The sequence below is a fragment of the Rattus rattus genome, chromosome X (assembly GCF_011064425.1).
Source record: "Rattus rattus isolate New Zealand chromosome X, Rrattus_CSIRO_v1, whole genome shotgun sequence".
NCBI classification, from domain to species: domain Eukaryota; kingdom Metazoa; phylum Chordata; class Mammalia; order Rodentia; family Muridae; genus Rattus; species Rattus rattus.
The window spans coordinates 11,235,553-11,254,166 of record NC_046172.1 but is presented as its reverse complement, the minus strand read 5'-3'; the positions used below and the strand labels follow the sequence as shown (position 1 = coordinate 11,254,166).

Here is an 18,614-nt window from a genome sequence, read left to right as displayed (position 1 = left end):
GATATAAAATGGTACAGTACCTACCTGTAATCCATGTGTATCCCCTTGTATACTTGAAACCTCTCTGGATTACTTATAGTACCTCATATGAGGGAAGTGATTTGTAAATAGTTTTTATACTGCATTTGTTGGGGAACAATGTGGGGGAAAAGTCTGCATCATTTCAGTATGAACATCATGTAGCTTTGTTTGAATATTTTCAATTTGTTATTCTTCAGTTAAGAATGTAGCTCTCTCTCATCTCAGTTTATCCCCCTGACAGGACTATTGTTTCCCTTTCTTAAGATGAATAAAGAATCACGGTTTAAAAACTACTCATCATGCCAAGCAAATAAGCCTGGTGCCTGATTATTTCTTAAAGGTGAGTTTTAGTAAGTTTGCTTCAAAATATTTTATTAACAAAAGACTTATATAAACAATAAGAGAAAAGGAAAATGTGTTTCACACTGAATAATATTCTGAAAGCATGGGTGTGGCTGTCACTTCTAATTTCATCAGCCACAATGGACTAAAGGGAGAGTTAGAATAGATATATTCATACTTTTTTTTTTAACATTTCAAAGTTTAAAAAGCATTGTGCCAATGTTTAAGAGCAAAGGAAGCACATAATAAAATAGACTTTAAAAATTACAAATGAAAATCTGTACATCAAAGGTATTTTTAAGGCCTTCCCACGGGCACTGTAGTATACTACATGATATACTATATGATAAGAGGTGAGAAAGCACCAGGAAATGGAACAGCACATCAGGTGTTGCAAGACTGGCCCATCTCAGCCTGAAGGATCATCTCTTCTTTTCTCAGGGGGAAAGTGTCAATGAGGTTGAAGAGAGCCATGGGTGTCACTAGGGAGACATAACGTTCTTTATCCATGCCATGTTTATCCACTAAACCATGCTGGAAGGAGTAGAGTGGGATCAGAAGCAACAACCTGGAAGAAACACAAAGAAGACTTGTCTGTGTTCAACTTCAAATCCCCAGACTTTAAGGGACCAATCATAGCCCTCTGAAAATACCATGCACAGAAATACCATGAACATGAAAATACCATGCACATGAAGGACTGAATCATTTTTATGCCCTTATTACTCAAACTACTCAAAGTGTGGACCTTAGACCCATAGCATCACATAAGGGCTTGCTCAGAAAAATGCTTGCTCATGTCTGACCTCATTACATAACAAATCAGAATGTGGAATATTAGCAATAGGTCCAGATAATTGGTATTCAGAAGAAAGGCTGAGTAACTCTGCTTTACATTATTATGATCTAGAAAGTCTCGGGTAGCTATGGTACTAAAAACCAAAAGTGGCTACAAGGGGACTATAACAGTGATGATCATCAGAGAGTTTATCACTCAGGGGATATTTGGCCAAGTCTAAACGCACACTTGGTTGTCATGTTGATATATTTATCCTACAACGTAAAGGACAACCTTGTAGCCAAACAAATCCAGACCCAGATGTCAAAAGAGCTAAGGTGGAGGAAGTCTGGACAAAGTAAATTTGATTAAACTAAGATTCAAAACTTTATAGTGATGACCTCTTTAGTGACTATTTTAGGAGTGCAATTAGAACTGTATGGGCTAGGTTCACACCCAGGCATTTTTACTTATTTGCCTATAATTAGTAGCACAAATAATTTTTAAAATAGTCAGATATAGATTCAACTGTGTGGTGTTTTTTCTATACTTCAATATACGAGTTTAATCTATGTAGATGTTTTCTATCAATACCAGCATATTTAAATGAGAAAGCCAAAAGGAAAGTAAACAGACAGCTGAGCCCAGGGAAATAATGAAGCCACCCAATCTCCTCTCCTGATTTTTGATCCTGTTGAAATGTCTCCAGGTGAAATCATAGGCAGAATATTCGCTGCTGTCTGAATTTAAAGTGTACATTTTTCTATCATGAATGGTTCTGAGGTTTTGTTTGTTCGTTCGTTTGTTTTTTATTGCATAAAGAAAAGGTGGTGAGCTGGGCAGTGGTAGTGCATACCTTTAATCCCAGCTCTTGGGAGACAAAAGAAGGTAGATATCTGTGCATTTGAGGCAAGACTGATATACAGGGAGAATTCTAGGTCAGCTACATACATAGAGGAGATCCTATGTCAAAAAACAATGGTGGGACAGATAGAAAGAAAGAAAGAAAGAGAGAGAGGGGAGGGGAAGGAAGGAAGGAAGGGAGGAGGGAGGGAGGGAGGGAGGAAGGAAGGAAGGGAGGGAGAATGGAAGGAGGGAAGGAAGGAAAGAAGAATGGGAGGAGGGAAGGAAGGAAGGAATGAAGGAAGGAAGGAAGGAAAGAAGGAAGGAAGTGAAAGATAGAGTTTTAAATTAGCTCAAAACTCAGCAACAGGATCTGACTCAGGAAGACAGATTGTTAAAAATACAGGAGAACTGGTTCAGAGACACTGACCCTCCCCCTTATCACCGGACTGAGTAAATGAGTAATGGGTTCAGTTCTGCCCCTGTGATGTTTGTTCAAGTTCCCTTTGTGCCCTCCAGCCATTGTGTCCTACAGGGAGTATTCCAGGAAACCAGGCGGCCAAGCCTAACCAGATGTGTTTCAGATGCAGATGCCTCATCAACTCTGACAAACATTTACCCTAAAGGACAATCAGGATCTGTTCTCAAGAGAATGCTTGACCTTTCCCCTCATTTAAACCCTAGAGTCTTAAGAACAATTCTGTGACTTTGAGAGTTTCAGTGACATTTTTTGTATTTCCTTTTGACATCCCCCCATCTCCTGAGCTTGTGACTTCTTCCTTTAAAAAGCCCTTTCCCTTGCCCACTGGGGTCAACACCCTGTCTCCTGCGGGATACGTGTCGGCCGAGATCTCCATAATAGATCTCTGTAATAAACCTCGCCTTTGCTTATTACATCCAAAATGGTCTCTCTGTGTCTGGGGTCCGCAATTTCCCAAGACTTGAGTAAGGGTCTCTCTTTGGGGATCTTTCAGAAGGAAGGAAGGAAGGAAGGAAGGAAGGAAGGAAGGAAGGAAGGAAGAATGGAAGGATGGAAGGACGGAAGGAAGAAAGGAAGAATGGAAAGAGGGAAGGAAGGAAGGAGGGAGGGAAGGAAGGAGGGAAGGAGGGAGGGAGGAAGGAAGAAGGAGGGAAGGAGGAGGAGGAAGGGAAGGAAGGAAGGAAGGAAGGAAGGAAGGAAGGAAAAAAAGGAAAGAGAAAAGAACAAAGGTGAGATGGGTAGGCCAGTGAAAGGCAGGGGATGAATTAGAAGAATATATAACATACATGTATGAAAATGCCATAATAAAATCCACTCATTTTCTGGCTAACTTGAAAAACTAATAAGAATATCATTGCATAAAATATAAACTCAGTGTACATATCAAAAAGCAGTGTTATGAAAGGGAGGAATAATTAATAATTTCCCCAGTGGAAGAGTCACGTATTAACCCCTGTCTAGTGACTAGAAGATGATCACACCGCGTCCACCAGGCAGTCACTCTCTAAGTTCTGGAGGTAAATTTAACCTCAAGGGCCATCCAGGAAAGTAGAGGAGTGAGAAACTAAGGAGGGTGGGAAGGAGAAAGGAGGCAAGGGATGCTGGAGCTGGTAGGTAGGATAGTTAGATAAAAAAAAATGCAAAATATGGTTCTATAACACTTATGGGGCCACAGTGATAGTAGCCCAGAGGCTATTCTACACGTTCACTATGGCTGTTGTACATTGGCTAACATAGAATATAAAAAAGGACAACTGCCATGGGGAATGAGAAATGGCCACATCAGCAACAGCAGTAGGAATGGGTCCGGCTGGAGCTGAGAGTCTACTGGGCTCAGAGACAAGTGATAGGGCACCTCACCGACTGCACTTTCGGTGTGAGAGATGAGGTTGGCAGTATTTCTGAGCTACACAATGGCTATCATCAGACTGCAATTCTTCCTGAGTCACCTTCCTAGGAAGTCTGAGAATAATATCATTATTAAAGTGATGTTCTTCTTGGTTCCTGTCATCCTTAAGATAGAAAATTAATCTAAGTAGGGCTTGACTTAGCTTACACGTTCAAGTAGAAAAGAGGTGAGGGCAAAGAAAAAGGTGCATGGTGACCTGGCAACAGCAGGCACCCAGCCTTTCATTTCTGTTGATTTTCTTCAATAGCATCTCCATGGCCTAACAAATATTCAAAATTGGTACTCTAACCAGACTAGAGAATTTTCAGACTATCCAGGCATACCGATTCACTTTGTCTTTCTTCCTGTTTTCTATTCATTGAGCAAATCATGGCCCTTCCTTTTTGTCATAATTCAAACAGAAAAATAGTACAACATCCATCTGCCAAGTACGTTGTGTCCTGCTGGAATGTCTTATGAAGATAACTGCAGCCAAATGCAGAATTCACTAGGTGATGGTTAGAAAATGCTTGGCAAACTTTTATTTCAAAGCTGACACCTTGATAGAGCACTAAGCAAGCCACTTGCCAGTCATGCAAACACTTAGACCTACCAAATCCAAAAACACAGGGAGCAAGCAGAAGAACAAAATTTTCACTCTGCAGAAAATTACTATGCAGGCTAGAATTTGAGAACCACTACAAAATTCATTTAAGCAGCTTATTTGTAACAAATCATTATCAGCCTACAGAGCTCTATATTAGTCCCAATGTCCAGGCTATAAAATAATAGATCTTTTCCCTAATGTAAATTCTGTTCATTTTTAAACAGTTCAAAATTTCATCAAGATTTTATTAATGTTGTATATGTATATATCATATGTGTCTATCTGTGTCTACCATCTATTATCTTAAGAAAGTAATTTTACAAACTCTAAAACAAGTTTTATTTTTATATATAAGTGTGTATGTGATGTAGGTGTGTCTATGTTTAGAAAATATCATCCTGAGTGAAGTAACTCAAGCACAGAAGAACACACACGGTATGCACTCACTGATAGATAAGTGGATATTAGTCCAAAAGCTCAGAATACCCAAGATACAGTTAACATATCACATTAAGCTCAAGAAGAAGGAAGACCAAAGTGTGCATGCTTCAGTCCTTCTTAGAAGGGGGAATGAAAATACTCACAGAAGGAAATATGGAGACAAAGTGTGGAGCAGATACTGAAGGAAAGGCCATCTAGAGACGGCCCCGCCTAGGGATCCAGCCCATATACATACAGCCACCAAACCCAGACAATATTGCTGATGCCAAGAAGTGCATGCTGACAGGAGCCTGATATAGCTGTCTCCTGAGAGGCTCAGCCAGAGCATGACAAATACAGAGGCGAATGCTAGCAGCAAAGCATTGATCTGAGAACAGTGTCCCCATTGGAGGAGTTAAAGTAAGGATTGAAGGAGCTGAAGGGGTTTGCAACCCCATAAGAACAACAACGATATCAACCAACCAGACCCCCCCCCCAGAGCTTTCAGGCACTAAACCACCATCCCAAGAGTAAACAGGGACAGACCCACAGCTCTAGCCATGTATGTAGCAGAGGATGGCCTTGTCAGGCATCAATGGGAGAAGAGGCCCTTGGTCCTATCAAGGCTCAATGCCCCAGTGTAGAGGAATGTCAGGGCAGGGAGGTGGGAGGGAGTGGGTGGGTAGGTGGAAGAGCATCCTTATAGAGGCAGGGAGAGGGGAGAGGGGATAGCGGGTTTCTGGAGGGGAAAATGGGAAAGGGGCTAACATTTGAAGTGTAAATAAAAATATCCGATAAAAGAAAAAATAAAAAAAGAATAAAGTTATGCAGGAAAGGAAGATTTTAAGGAGTGTTAGTTTGCTCTAATTACCCATGTCACAGTGGTCAAGAAATATAAGAAAAAATGTTATTCTGAAATTGCCTTTTAGCTATTGAATCCTCCTTCAACACAACATTATTCAAGGTCTGAATATTAGGGCTCTAGCCGTAGAAGTATGATAGAAAAGAGAGACGACTGTTAAGGCAAGGGTATGAACAAGTGTTCTGGATGGATGAAGAAAACAGACATCAAGCCCTGAAGGGCTGATTAGTATCTGTCCCGATGCTAGCAGCAAGTGATGCTAAGTACGTCATTTTATTTTCAGATCCTCTTCTCCTAACTAAGCTACACACACACACACACACACACACACACACACTATACACACAAACACCACACACATACCATACGCATACATACACACATATACCACATTACACAAACACACAGAGATACATACCACATAGACAATACACACACACACAGACAGACACACATATACCCCACAGAGGCACACACACATGAATACACACATACACACACACACAGACAGAGACACACACACACACACATATGCACACACTACACACACACCCACACACACACACATACACACATGCAGACAGACACATATACATGCACACACATATGCACATGCACATATGCACATATACAAACACACATATACACATGCACACATACACACACCACACATACCATACACCAGACACACACAAAGACACACATATGCACACATATACACACATATATACAAATACACACACATACCACACATCACACATATATGTACATGCATATAGATACACATATATGCACACACACAGACACACATATATACACATACATACACACATACACATGCACAATACAAGCACACACACACACACCACACACAGACACACACTGTCACACACATTCACATATACCCCACCACACACATACACACACATATACCACGCACCAGAGAGAAAGGGAAAAGGAGAGGGAGAGGGTGAGAGAGAGGGAGAGGTAGAGGGAGGTCATGAGAGAGAGGAGAGGGAGAAGAAGCAAACACCAGTAATTTCCCACTGCATAATTGAGTCAGACATGCAGGAACAAGCCAATTAGCATGATTAGAATACTCCCGGAATAAAAGCAATTAAGTGCTGAAGGTTGCCTGAACTAAATACTGAATGGAGAAAGAACTCAGGCAAACTGACCTGATACAAGAGCACCCATGACGAGATGCAAGCGTGTTTGCAGGGAAGGAAATTTAAGGGCAGAGCAGTGCCTACCTGAGCTGCAGAGCTAGGGCTGGGGGCATAATCTTTGCTCTGATCCTGCCGATGAGGGTTGGGAAGACTCCGACCAGCTCCACCACAGTGACATGTCGGAGATCCAGGCCACACTGTGCTTGCTGAAGGAAGAACAGGGCAGGTGTGAATTGAACTGCAGAGGCACCCCCCCCCCGGCAATGGGCTTCTTGTGGGTGCTTCTTTGCCTCCTCCAAATTGTTCTGAAAACAGTTGAGAGAGTAAGGCTAACTGCGTGCCTAGAAAACCTAACTATCTTCCTAGAGGAATTATACAAAATTGCCTGGCAATGGGAGAGAATGCAGCGAGTCCTGCGGTGACTTGATGTGTGTATGTGTGGGGGAAGGATGATTCCCTGGGAGGCCGCCTCCTTCTCAGAGGAGAAGGGGAGGGGGAATGGGGGAAGGATGTGCATGAGAGGGGACTGGGGGAAGAGGGGGCAGTGATATTGGGATGTAAAGTGAATAAACAAATACATTTAAAGAAAAAATTATAGATCCAAAATACCATAGCCAACCTTGCAATTTAGCAAGGGCCTGAGGGAACAGGGATGGTCTAAAGCTGAGGGCTACAAAAACTTTTCCAAAAGAAGCAGAAAATAATCATGTTCACAGTGACTCAATGGCTTTTAACCTAATAAATTAATTCTATCATTACAATTTAAAAGCAGCCATAACCAGATGTACAGATGAATAAATGTGACTGTGGCTATTAAAATTTAACTTGAAGAACACAGCAAAAACAGGCCAATTTTTGTAGAGAAAAGAACTGAAGGAATATGTGGCCATGTCATGCTGCTATGCTAAGGCCCATAAAACCAGGTAAATATATACATTTGCATTTTATAATGAGCAAAGAGGTTGTGCTGGATAGATTTATGTCATCTTCATACAAGCTAAAGTCACCTGAGAGGAGGGAACCTCAATTGAGAAAATGCCTCCATGAGGCATCCAGCTGTAGGGAATTTTTTTTATAAATTAGTGACTGATGTGGGGGGTGCACAGCCCATTGTGGGTGATGCCATCCCTGACCTAGTAATCCTGGGTTCTATAAGGAAGCAGGTTGAGCAAACCATGAGAAGCAAGCCAGTAAGTAGCATCCCCCACGGCCTCTGCATCAGTTCCTGTCTCCAAGTTCCTGCCCTGCTTGAGTTCCTGTCCTGACTGTAATGGACTGAATCTGAAGTCGTGAGCCAAATAAACCCTTTCCTTGCCAAATTGGTTTGGTCATGGTGTTTCATCACAACAGTTAATGTTAATAAGATTATACACTATCCCTAACTAAGATATACAAGAGAAGGTAGAGTGATGGGGATTTAGTAAACAGATTTAGTAAATTTGGTTCTTATCAAGGTAGCCCATACATTTCATATGATTCTTCCCAGTTAATGGGCAACCTGTTCAGATGACAAAGAAGAGTGAAAGACTCATTATTCATTGTATTTATGCTGATGTGTGTAGCAAACTGCTGCTTGATTAAATCAAGAAGGTTCTAACAGGAATAAAGGAGAGACTCTACAAAAGTAGTAAGTGTAGGACATTCTGCTTCTTTAGTGTTTAGTAACAGACTCAGTAACATTGACTGCGCATTGCTAAGCAACTTCAAATCTAAATCGGGAAATGTCTTGTGTGATGCTTACAGTTTCTATCTTTCCCCAACATGTCTCCTTCAGTAGCAACAAAAATCACCACCATTCAAGTTGGGGATATTCCCAGGGAGGGATATAGTGCCTAGAGGCCCTCGGATGCCTTTTACCTCCTTGGCCAGTCTATTGAGAAGATACCTGATGGATCATCTCCAGTCTATGAATGTGCTGGACAGGATCAGCAAAAACTATTGTTCTTTGGCTGGGCCTGGACCACATGTCATTTAAGCTTATTAGCAAAGACAGAGAAAGCTCACTGGTTGGATAATGATTGGGTTAGCTCTAGGAAGTCAACATTAACAAGATTATGTACCAGCACCAGAAATGAATGACTGCCCACAAGGTGCCGATCCCTTAAACTCACCCTAAATGGATTAGGCATTGAGTCTGGCCTTTGCTTTTAGTGAAGTGCCTGTCTTCCTGTCAGAGGTCTCCCTCCCACCTTGGCTCTGCCTCAAGGCCTCACCTGTAGCATTCCCAGCTGCAGTCTGTAGAGGAGGTTTCGAGCTGTGGGTGTAGACACGATGAGGAGTCGCTTTCTCATAAACTGATCCAGAAGTGCAGCTGCGGTTCTGACACCAACATTGACATTCATCACAGAATCAGAATTGGTCACATGAGTTCTAAAGCTCTCCAAGTTCCGGCTTGACCTAGCCAGTCACATACAAAGCCAAGTAAACCCTGAGATGAGACTTCAAAGGTAAGTAGTTGATTTGAAAAGTTAATTTGTGAAGCACCAGTAATGGGCAAATGATGGGCACTAGTTTTCTCTTGCTGCTGTAACAAATTGTATTAAACTTAGTTAGGCTTAACCTAACATAAATTCACTGTCCTTTCAATGTTGCCATGGAAAACATGAGTTACGGTGGTTTAGTTATAGTACTGACATAGAAACCGATGGTAAATGACAAAGAACCCCACATGATTGGCTCAGGACTTGGAACATCAGTCTGGTCCTGAAGAAGAAATAATAGAAAACAAACAAGAGCAAGATAGGTTTTATGTAGTTGTTGCTAATATTTCAAACTTTAGGTTTGCTTTAAAATCATTGTTCATTTCCATTTTCATTTTGTCAGCTACACCGAGTGACTGCTATGTGCCAACTTCTGGGCCATTGCTCTGGATGAGTGACAGTTCTTTTCCCCAAAGTTGCATTTAGGGTTAACAGCCCAGGACAAACTTGGTCAATATAAATAGAATTTAAATGATCATATAATTTGTTTTTTTTCTTGCAGCTCCATTATAACTGTATAAACAACCAGTGACAATAGCTTTATATGTCAACCCAATATATCCAATATTTCAACATGAAATCAATGCAAAAAAGTAGGAGTGCCTCATATTCATTCTTTATTGTGCTAAGAGTTTGAGATTGGTGCATATTTTACACTGACAATATACCTGAATTTGGATTCATTTCAAATGCTTCATAGCCATATATGGCTTATAGCTACCATATGGACATATAGACATGACATTTGTTTGACAAGATACTCCAAGCCTCAGTGTCACAAAAATGGATATTAAGCTGTGGAGTCTGAGATGTCATGTGACCTCTCTGCTTTAAGATATGAAATTGAAGAGCTTCATTCACCTGCTCTGAATGGTAGAGTTAAAGTGGGGGAAGGAATAGATACCTGGGATTCAGGGAAAAAAGAAGCATATAAATAAAAAAGGGGTCTAGAGTGTCCTAGGTAGTCTAGATTTTACACTCTCAGCTACACCTAGTCTGATTGCTACTCATCTGTAAGAACTTCTGGCATACATTCAAGGCTTATCCTGTACAAGGCACTGCTCTAGTCCAGCATTCACTAGATGTCCAGTTAGGAGAGGTGTGGTTTCCTCATTTTACAAAGGAGGAAGGGTTCCAAATGCCCAAGATATGTGTGACATTCAAGCCAATGACACCAGATGGAAATTATACTGTCTAAATACAGCAGTTTATTAGCATTGAAAACTAGACCCTTCACCTGTAAAATAGAGGCATAAAGGCAGGTGAATAGTCTGTTGGCTTATAATATCTCTATAGGTGAGCCCTGAGTCCTGGCCTCCCAATTGTTTCTTCAAACACATGGAAGAACAGCAGCAAGACACGGAAGCAGGTGAGTTGAGCTGCAGCAGGGACTTGGCACCGTTGTTCATCCACGCAGGTGAGCAGAGAGGATGCTGTACTTCATGACATACAGTATCTAAAGCTGATTTTTACCTGCCTGGGAGTCAGGGGGTTTCAGATTCTGCTAGCTGGAGAAATAACTGCACACCTACCTGCACAGCTAGGCTCTGTACCAGACCAAGCCAGATTGGATTGGCATACTCGGGCAGGACTACCCTGAAGCTCATAGCCACCGATACAGGAGAACTCACAGGTGGCTCCATAATTGTCACCATCACTGGAACACTTCATATAACCATTCTCTGGGGCATTGAGCTTGCCACAACGTCTGACTGTAGGAGACACAAACCCAGAGTAACCTTAGCCCCGAGCGTACTTCCATAAAGTAACCAGAGAAGGTGAAGTCCCAGCTTTGTTCTGAAGTTATACATCAACTAGTAATGCCCCATAATGGTTGCCACCCATACCAATGAGACCTTTGAGAGTGCCATTAGCCCCCTCATGATGTAGATGAGGAGACTGGGCTCTGACTTATAACTGATACAGACAAGCTGCCCAAACCATGAAAACAAAGTTTTTTTAAAAATATTTTTCTCAGGTAGACCAAAGGTTTGAAAGACAAAGAGCATGACCCTTTAGTGGCCTAAAGAAGGGGACTTCTTCCCACTCTGGTCATTGCCAGTAATTAAGATAATAATAGCTCAGTGACAGAAAAAGTATTCTTGAATAGGTAGCTAAGGGCTCCTGTGAAACTAGTCCTGTTCCCTACATAACCTACTCATATTGAAATGCAGACATTAAGGTGGAATGAAGCTTCGTTCAGCTTCATGAAAACCTAATCCATAGACGGCAGTCATCCTACTACCGGGGGCATCCAGAGCGCTCCGGCTTGAGGATCTGCTCCTTCTTTCTTTGACTCTCCTGAACTGGACAAGCATCAGGAAGCAAACAGTCTCACTTATTTTAACTCGAATCCTGCAAGTTCCCCTTGTTCGCTCTGTCATAGACAGTGTACTCAATCTTGTGGTCTCCTTCTGGAAAATTCGAGCCTGGAGGAAGACCTTTCAGAATGACACACTTAAGGAAGAAAGCAGAAATATCCAGGATTATGTTTGTGTACCTAAAACGCAGGTATTGAGTTCTGAGTCTATACAGGACAGAGGAAAACGCTGTTAAAGGCAGCCTCTGGGATCTTTAACCAGAACAGAGGTTCTGGGAGGAACAGTGTCCTCTTGAGCTTCCCTCTTTTCACAATAACAATTTGATTCAAGAAAAATAGAAGTCCCCAGCTGAGGAGAGATTCACGTTTTCGTTCGTTTTTTGCTGAATGACTGGAGCTAGAAGCCCTTAGTGCAGGCTGAGCCTGCATGTCTTGCCTGCTGGGCAGATAACACAATGCTTTATGAGGCAAATTATTTTGAAGTACATTTTAGTTGGCCATTTAGCAATTTTGGCCCGCAACAGGTACTAGAGTGTTCTTTGCTTTATTTCATCGGTGACAGCGATGACCTTTCTGAGCAAACGGTAAAGTCTCTGTGAACCCCTAACTATCCTAATACTGGAATAGTAATAGCAAAATCTGTTGTTTGCTTTGTATAAATCACGTATCAGGCATGCTTTTACTATTTATTATTTAATTTAATCCTCTTGGAACACCTACAGGGTAGGTAAAAGCCTCCATCTCACAAGTAAGGAAACCAAGACAACAGAAGGCTAAAGGACTTGGGCAAGATTGTACAAGGAGTGACTATAGCATCTATCTTAGCTATTTGACAACACTCCCAGCAGATATAACATAATTAAATGACAGCTTTTGGTTAATTTTAAAATATAAAAGAACTCCCATTCTCGTTGCAGTTCCTAGGAATGGTGATATTTAATAATAATGGGCATGTGAAATTATCATTGTCACCATCAAGGAAAACCATACACATAAATGTGACATGATTGCAAGGGATATGAACTCAGAAGTCCCACACTTTTGACTTTTACTGCCTTAAGATCCTTAAACAGCAAATGTAAATTCAGATAAACCAGAAGGAGAATACTTCTCAAAGAGTGGCTGCCAATTTCTGAATTCCATTTCATTATGAAAATAACACAAGCCACCAAGGGGAATGAAAAAGAAAGACCCATGTCGGAGCTTGCCAGTACAGCCTGCCCCTTGGAAGCAGACTATAGAAAAGTAGCTGGGCAAGATGCTGGGGAGGAGAGTCCCAGGGCATATGCTAGGAAAGCAGGGAGCCCAAGCATGAACTGAATAGGGGACAAGTCGGCTTTCACTGAACACATGCTACCCTAGACTACATCTAAGCTGCTGAATAGAGCGTTGGGGGCTGCCATGGTACTTTTGTTAAATGTCAGCATTTGAACCCTAATAACAGGTTCTCTACAAAACTGCAAAGCTTTTAGACAAACAAGGGGCCATATGGTACTCTGACATTTTATGTTTTGATTTTATTATACAAGACTTCAACTGTTGCAGAAATCTAAGGTCTGATTATACTCTGGGGGCTGAGTCAGACTTTGTACAAGACTGTCACAAGCTAAGGATAAATAGTGACTATCCCCCAATTATGCCAACTCTGACTTGATTTTTCTACATCTATATACGTATGCACATATGCATACATATAAATATGTGTTTGTGTGTATACTGGATATATTGGATATGAGTGTTCATGTCTGTATAATGAGTTGCTATATTCATGTGGCTTACCTTTTAAACTCAATTCCATACAGTTTCTCCTAGGGGGCTTATGATCTGTATATGTAGAATGAGTAAATATTTTTAATGATCAAATTTTATCTTTGAGAAATTACAGCTGAAAAAATTCTAATTCTGTTATTATGCTGGGGTGATTATTAGAATGTGGGAATAAAATGTGAATAAGAGACTTTACCTCTCTTACTAGTAAATGTTATGCTATTGCTAATAATTGTATACAAAAATATTTTGTCTTGAGTATCGCAGGGTTGACAAGATTCTAGAAACTCTGTCCCTGCTTCATGGCCCAAAATGACAGAAGTCATTATTTTCCAGGTATATGACATGTGTCAGAAGATCTAAGGGTGCCATGAACTTTGAATGATAAAATGGGCATGATATGAAGTTGGGATCTCGGAAATACTGTTAGAGTACAGGCTAAATGGTGTATTAGAAACAACATGTGACTAGCTTTCACTAACAGTGACTACCCAATACTCAGCTGGACATTATGAATGCAGTGGGTCTGGAAAACAAGCTTGGGATGGGGAAGAAGTCAAAGGACACCTTCACTTGGATGACAAGCTTTTCTGAGTGTTTGATGTACTCAAAGGGTTCAAAACAAAAATGAAAAGTTTTGAAGCAGGACTACAGACAAGAAATGGAAAAGTTGTGCATCAAACCACAGAGTAATAAGAGGCACCGCCTTTGGCTTAGCATGGGATACACAGAAGCATCACCAATGTGTTTGAGGTCTTAGGAAGGCCTTGGGACATGAGAAGAATCCCTTTTTATAAGCAACAGGAGAAAGTAGATAGCTGGATTAGCCAGCTACCTTCTTTCTCATTTGCTTCCTTCCTTTCTTCCTTCCCTCTACCCCTTCTTATTTTCTTCCTGTCTTCCATCAATAAATATTAGCTGAGTGCTATGCACCAGGTAAAGTTCTTGCCTTTAGGGATGACGTACTGAATGTATTGTAATGAAGACAGACAATTAAAATCATATAAATAAACTCTATAGTATATTAGATGATGACCAGAGGGGAACGGGTCTGAGACATAAAGAGATTGACATAGATATACCCTGCTCTCGGTAGTAAGCATTTCATACTCAGGAATTGTTCTGACATTTCATAAGAGACCACACAGGCTGGCGATGTAGGTCAGAACCAGTGCTTACCTAAAATGCATAAGGCTTCAAGGATGGGGGAGGAAGAGGGAGGGAGATGCAGAGAGGAAGGGGATGGAGAGGGATGGGAGAAGAAGAGGGAGAGGGAGGTAGAGGGTGAGAGGGGAGAGAGAGGAGGGACAGGGACAGGGACAGGGACAGGGACAGGGACAGGGACAGGGAGCATTCCAGCTGCTGAATCTCATGTTTAACTTACTCAGTAAGAATCCCATCTGCTGTATCTCTTCCCTCTGGGGTTTCCCAGGACACCCGGACTGTCAGCTTATTAGGCTCAGCTATCCGTTCTTTCACACTTGGGCACTTGATTCTAGGAGGTTCCATATCTTGAAAATATAACCCAATCAAGAAATAATATGTTAAACTGCTGGCCAACACTCCCAGTCCGACAAGCCAACGCTTCTACATACTTGCCCTTTTTGAAAAGACCGTTCACTCTGGATTTCTCTTCCATCCTTCCATCCCGCCCTTTGTAGCCTGTTGAGTGTTAAAGACCACTTAGGACTCACCTGCAAAAAACCACATCTGCCATCCTCTACATGTACTGTGTACACACTTCCTAACTCTGCACAGTGACGTGGGGATAGCACAATTCTCAGTGGAAACCAGGAGCCTTTCAGCTTTCGGGACTGACTTAAAGACACTGTTGTAGAATACCAAGCAAAGGCATCATCTCCTGCTTAGATTCAAGTGGATGCAAAACATCTTTCATAAATACCAACTTTATCCAAATGCCGGCCTTGGAGGTGGAAGTGAATCTGTTACCAAACATTTTTATCAGAGTTTATAATAATAGTGTGGTGCTTATTTAACCACAAATCACATATAATTGGAGACAGAGAACAGCACTGTTCTGGATAAGGCAAACTCGAACGCCAATGATATTTAATTGGAGCCGACTTCTCTCAGTTTACATATATTCACACTGAGGGTCAAAGAGGTTAGGTGCAGTATTGGAGTTGCCCCACCCCTTCCCTAACAAGATGGGTTGAGAATAAGGGCTGCAAATGAATGAGATGTTAATTCTACATTGTTGCCTGTAATCAAAGCTGAAGTGAAATCACAGGAGGAAATTATAAAGTTTACTGGTCCTTGATGCCAAGAACGTAGGGAATGTATTTAAAGACAGCATGCAGCAGTCAGCCTTGCACTCAGCCAGTAATTATCTAAATTCTATTACAACCTGGGTGAAAGTTAAGTGTCCCTCTGATACTGAATCACCTCTCCCAGAGACTAAAGGCGTCAAGTAAATGTCCCCAGTATCTTATCTAAGGATTTCTCATTTTATATAGTGTAAAAAACACTTATGAATATGGAATATTTTCTCAGTTTTACCTTTAGCTATCCAAATTTCACCCTATGTCATGCTTCAATGAAATGCGAATTTGCAGCCTTACTACATTGATCTGACATTGAATAACTCTCATATTTCATTGAATTTAAGCCATGATCAAGGATAAGAAGCATACCAGCTCCAATGACATTAAAATGTGAAGGCTATGCCTTAAAAATTAATCAAATAATAATGGATATGCTGAAATCTGTCTATAATATCCATCTGCAGTCACTAGGTTTTTTTTAATAATCCTTCTTTTTTACTATGCTAGGCAATACAAGACATGCTTTCATAATTCAGGTGAGTGTTCCAAAGTGTTGGGTGAAATAGAAAGTCAAGTATTGAATGTCTGCTGCTCACTGGTCAGAGATAGCTGACAATTGCTTTCTAGAAAATATGCTTATGTAAAAGGTAAAACAGAGGGGCTGAGGACAAGTTATGGATTTCCATGGGAAATTACATTGTGTTAGCATTTAGAAGAGTGAAGAGAGATTCTTTACCTCTATAGCAGGTAAAGTAAAATGCGACTGACACACTGTCTGTTTTCCTTGTGTCAACCAGGCGAAATGACAGTGAAAACAAACACACTCCAAAGTCGGTTATCTGGGGAAAGAGTCTCAGAGACGTCCAAAGACAGCTTGTGTCTAACAAGGAGCCATCAAAAGAGGTCTAGTTGTCCAGGAAGAGAGCTTCTCCAAACACAAAATGAATAAAACCCACGCCATAGAGAAAGCATTTTTTTCTGAACTCTATGTGCCTAATCCATGCATCCTAAGTGCCCTTTTTATATCCGTTCACTGAATTTTCATACGTAATATTAAGTCCTAAGTAATCTTCTAAATACTATTATTAGCATTCCCATTTATACACTGGAAAGCATACCTTCTCTTTTGGAATTTCCTTGGGGTCTGGTGTTTAAATACACGATTCCACATCTTAAAAAATTTTAGGGTTTTGGGGGTTGGGGATTTAGTTTTGGTAGAGCGCTTGCTAGCAAGCGCAAGGTCCCTGTTCGGTCCCCAGCCCAAAAAAAAAAAAAAAAAAAAAAAAAAAAAGAAAAAAAAATTTAAGAACTCAAATGGTCCCTTCTGTGTGTCTGTGTGTGTGTGTCTGTTGTTGATGATGATGATACTTGGTGTTTGCATCCAACCGTTATGTGCATATTCTTTTGAGATTGTTTACCACAGCTTTCCTATAAATCCTCAAACAGCATCAGAAAGACTGGATTCTAAAGCCTCCTTAAACAACTGCCTTCTCTCTCAGTTGATAGGACCAGCCCATGGATCATTGATGCTCCAGAGAGCTGAGCTCTTTATTCCTCAGCTACCCGTGACCACCATAGCTTCTTTTAAGTTAGGATACATTTCCTTGCATGAAATGGAGAAAGTTACTATAGAAACATAATTACTATTCCCCCTTGAAGTCCAGATGCCTGCAAAGTCAGTTATTGTGTGGAAATCCTGATGCCCCTGTGAAACTCATATTCTCTATTCTATGTCTCCATTCATTGGAGATATTTGACAAATGATGTCCTTTCTCTATATTCTATGTTCCTTTTTGAATTAGAAAGTACAGTAATCAAATACATTATACTGTATCAACTTTGGCAGCAGAACTATTTACCCAGGAATCTTTAACATGTTTAACCAGGCAGGTGCTTGCAATAAGGAAGAGAACTTCGTGGAGACAATGTCTTGGTCAATAACTAACAATAAACTCAAAGACCCTCTGTCAGCCTCAGACCTAGGTTATTGTTAAGAATCTGGCACCTTCAGATTTCACAGATTTGGAGGCAGTTGCCATGAAAAACAGTTCAATTGCCGTTAGTTCATGGTGGGAGATAAGAAAACGGGGTCGTTGAGAGAGAAGAGGGAAAGATTGAGAATTAGTCAGACTCTAGAAAACTTAGCTTTCCTGAGTCAAAGTGCTTTATATGTTCAGGAAGCTTGTCCTGCATTCCCAAGTACTTTAATCGTTATCTCCTGAGCCATTATTATGGCTAACAGAGGGCAGCCACTCCCACAGAATGCTATGTAAATTTCTACCTCACAGTGCCTCTTTGATCAATAAGCTAGCTGTTTGAAACCACTTAATTCTGGTCTGTTGCATGGCAACAGATGAATGAGACAAACATAAGAGTTGGAGGGTTGGAGGAAGACGTCTGAGAGGGGCCGGAGGGAGGAAAATAATGCAATTGCATTTCAAATAGAAATAGACTTTTAAAAAGGATTTGAGAGTGATGATAGAGGCCAGAACCATCAATCTCCCGGGGCCACATGAAGTGCCTGGCTGCCATAGATAGAGCAATACTTCTCTTTGAAAACTTGCCTAATTGTTTTCCTTTCTCCAGCCAGAGGACAATCCCTGTGGATGGCTCTGGGAAGTGGCTCCATTACTCTGGCACTACACGACTTCAAGGAACTTTCCAGAAACAACAAAAGAAACAAGAAGGGAAAGCAATGAGCAAGCACCACAACTAAAGATGCCCAACCACAAACTCATTTATATTAGAGTCGGCCACTAAAAATTTGACTGTCCAGTTAGAGTGGTAAATCATGAGAGGCAGAAATGCGACCATTATTTCCATCAACCAAATAGTTTCAAACTGAAATTAGA

At 41.1% G+C, this 18,614-nt stretch overlaps 1 protein-coding gene across 1 annotated transcript in view; it reads right to left on the bottom strand.

Annotated features, from left to right (window-relative positions):
- Positions 1-372: 372 nt before the first annotated feature.
- Srpx (sushi repeat containing protein X-linked) overlaps positions 373-18,614 on the bottom strand; it is a 74,669-nt gene continuing 56,427 nt past the window's right edge. Inside the window, 7 exon segments of the mRNA XM_032890401.1 lie at positions 373-931; positions 6,995-7,116; positions 9,124-9,257; positions 10,926-11,102; positions 11,729-11,763; positions 11,765-11,847; positions 14,858-14,988. Coding sequence (XP_032746292.1) covers positions 748-931; positions 6,995-7,116; positions 9,124-9,257; positions 10,926-11,102; positions 11,729-11,763; positions 11,765-11,847; positions 14,858-14,988 — 866 coding nt within the window. The 3' untranslated portion in view covers positions 373-747.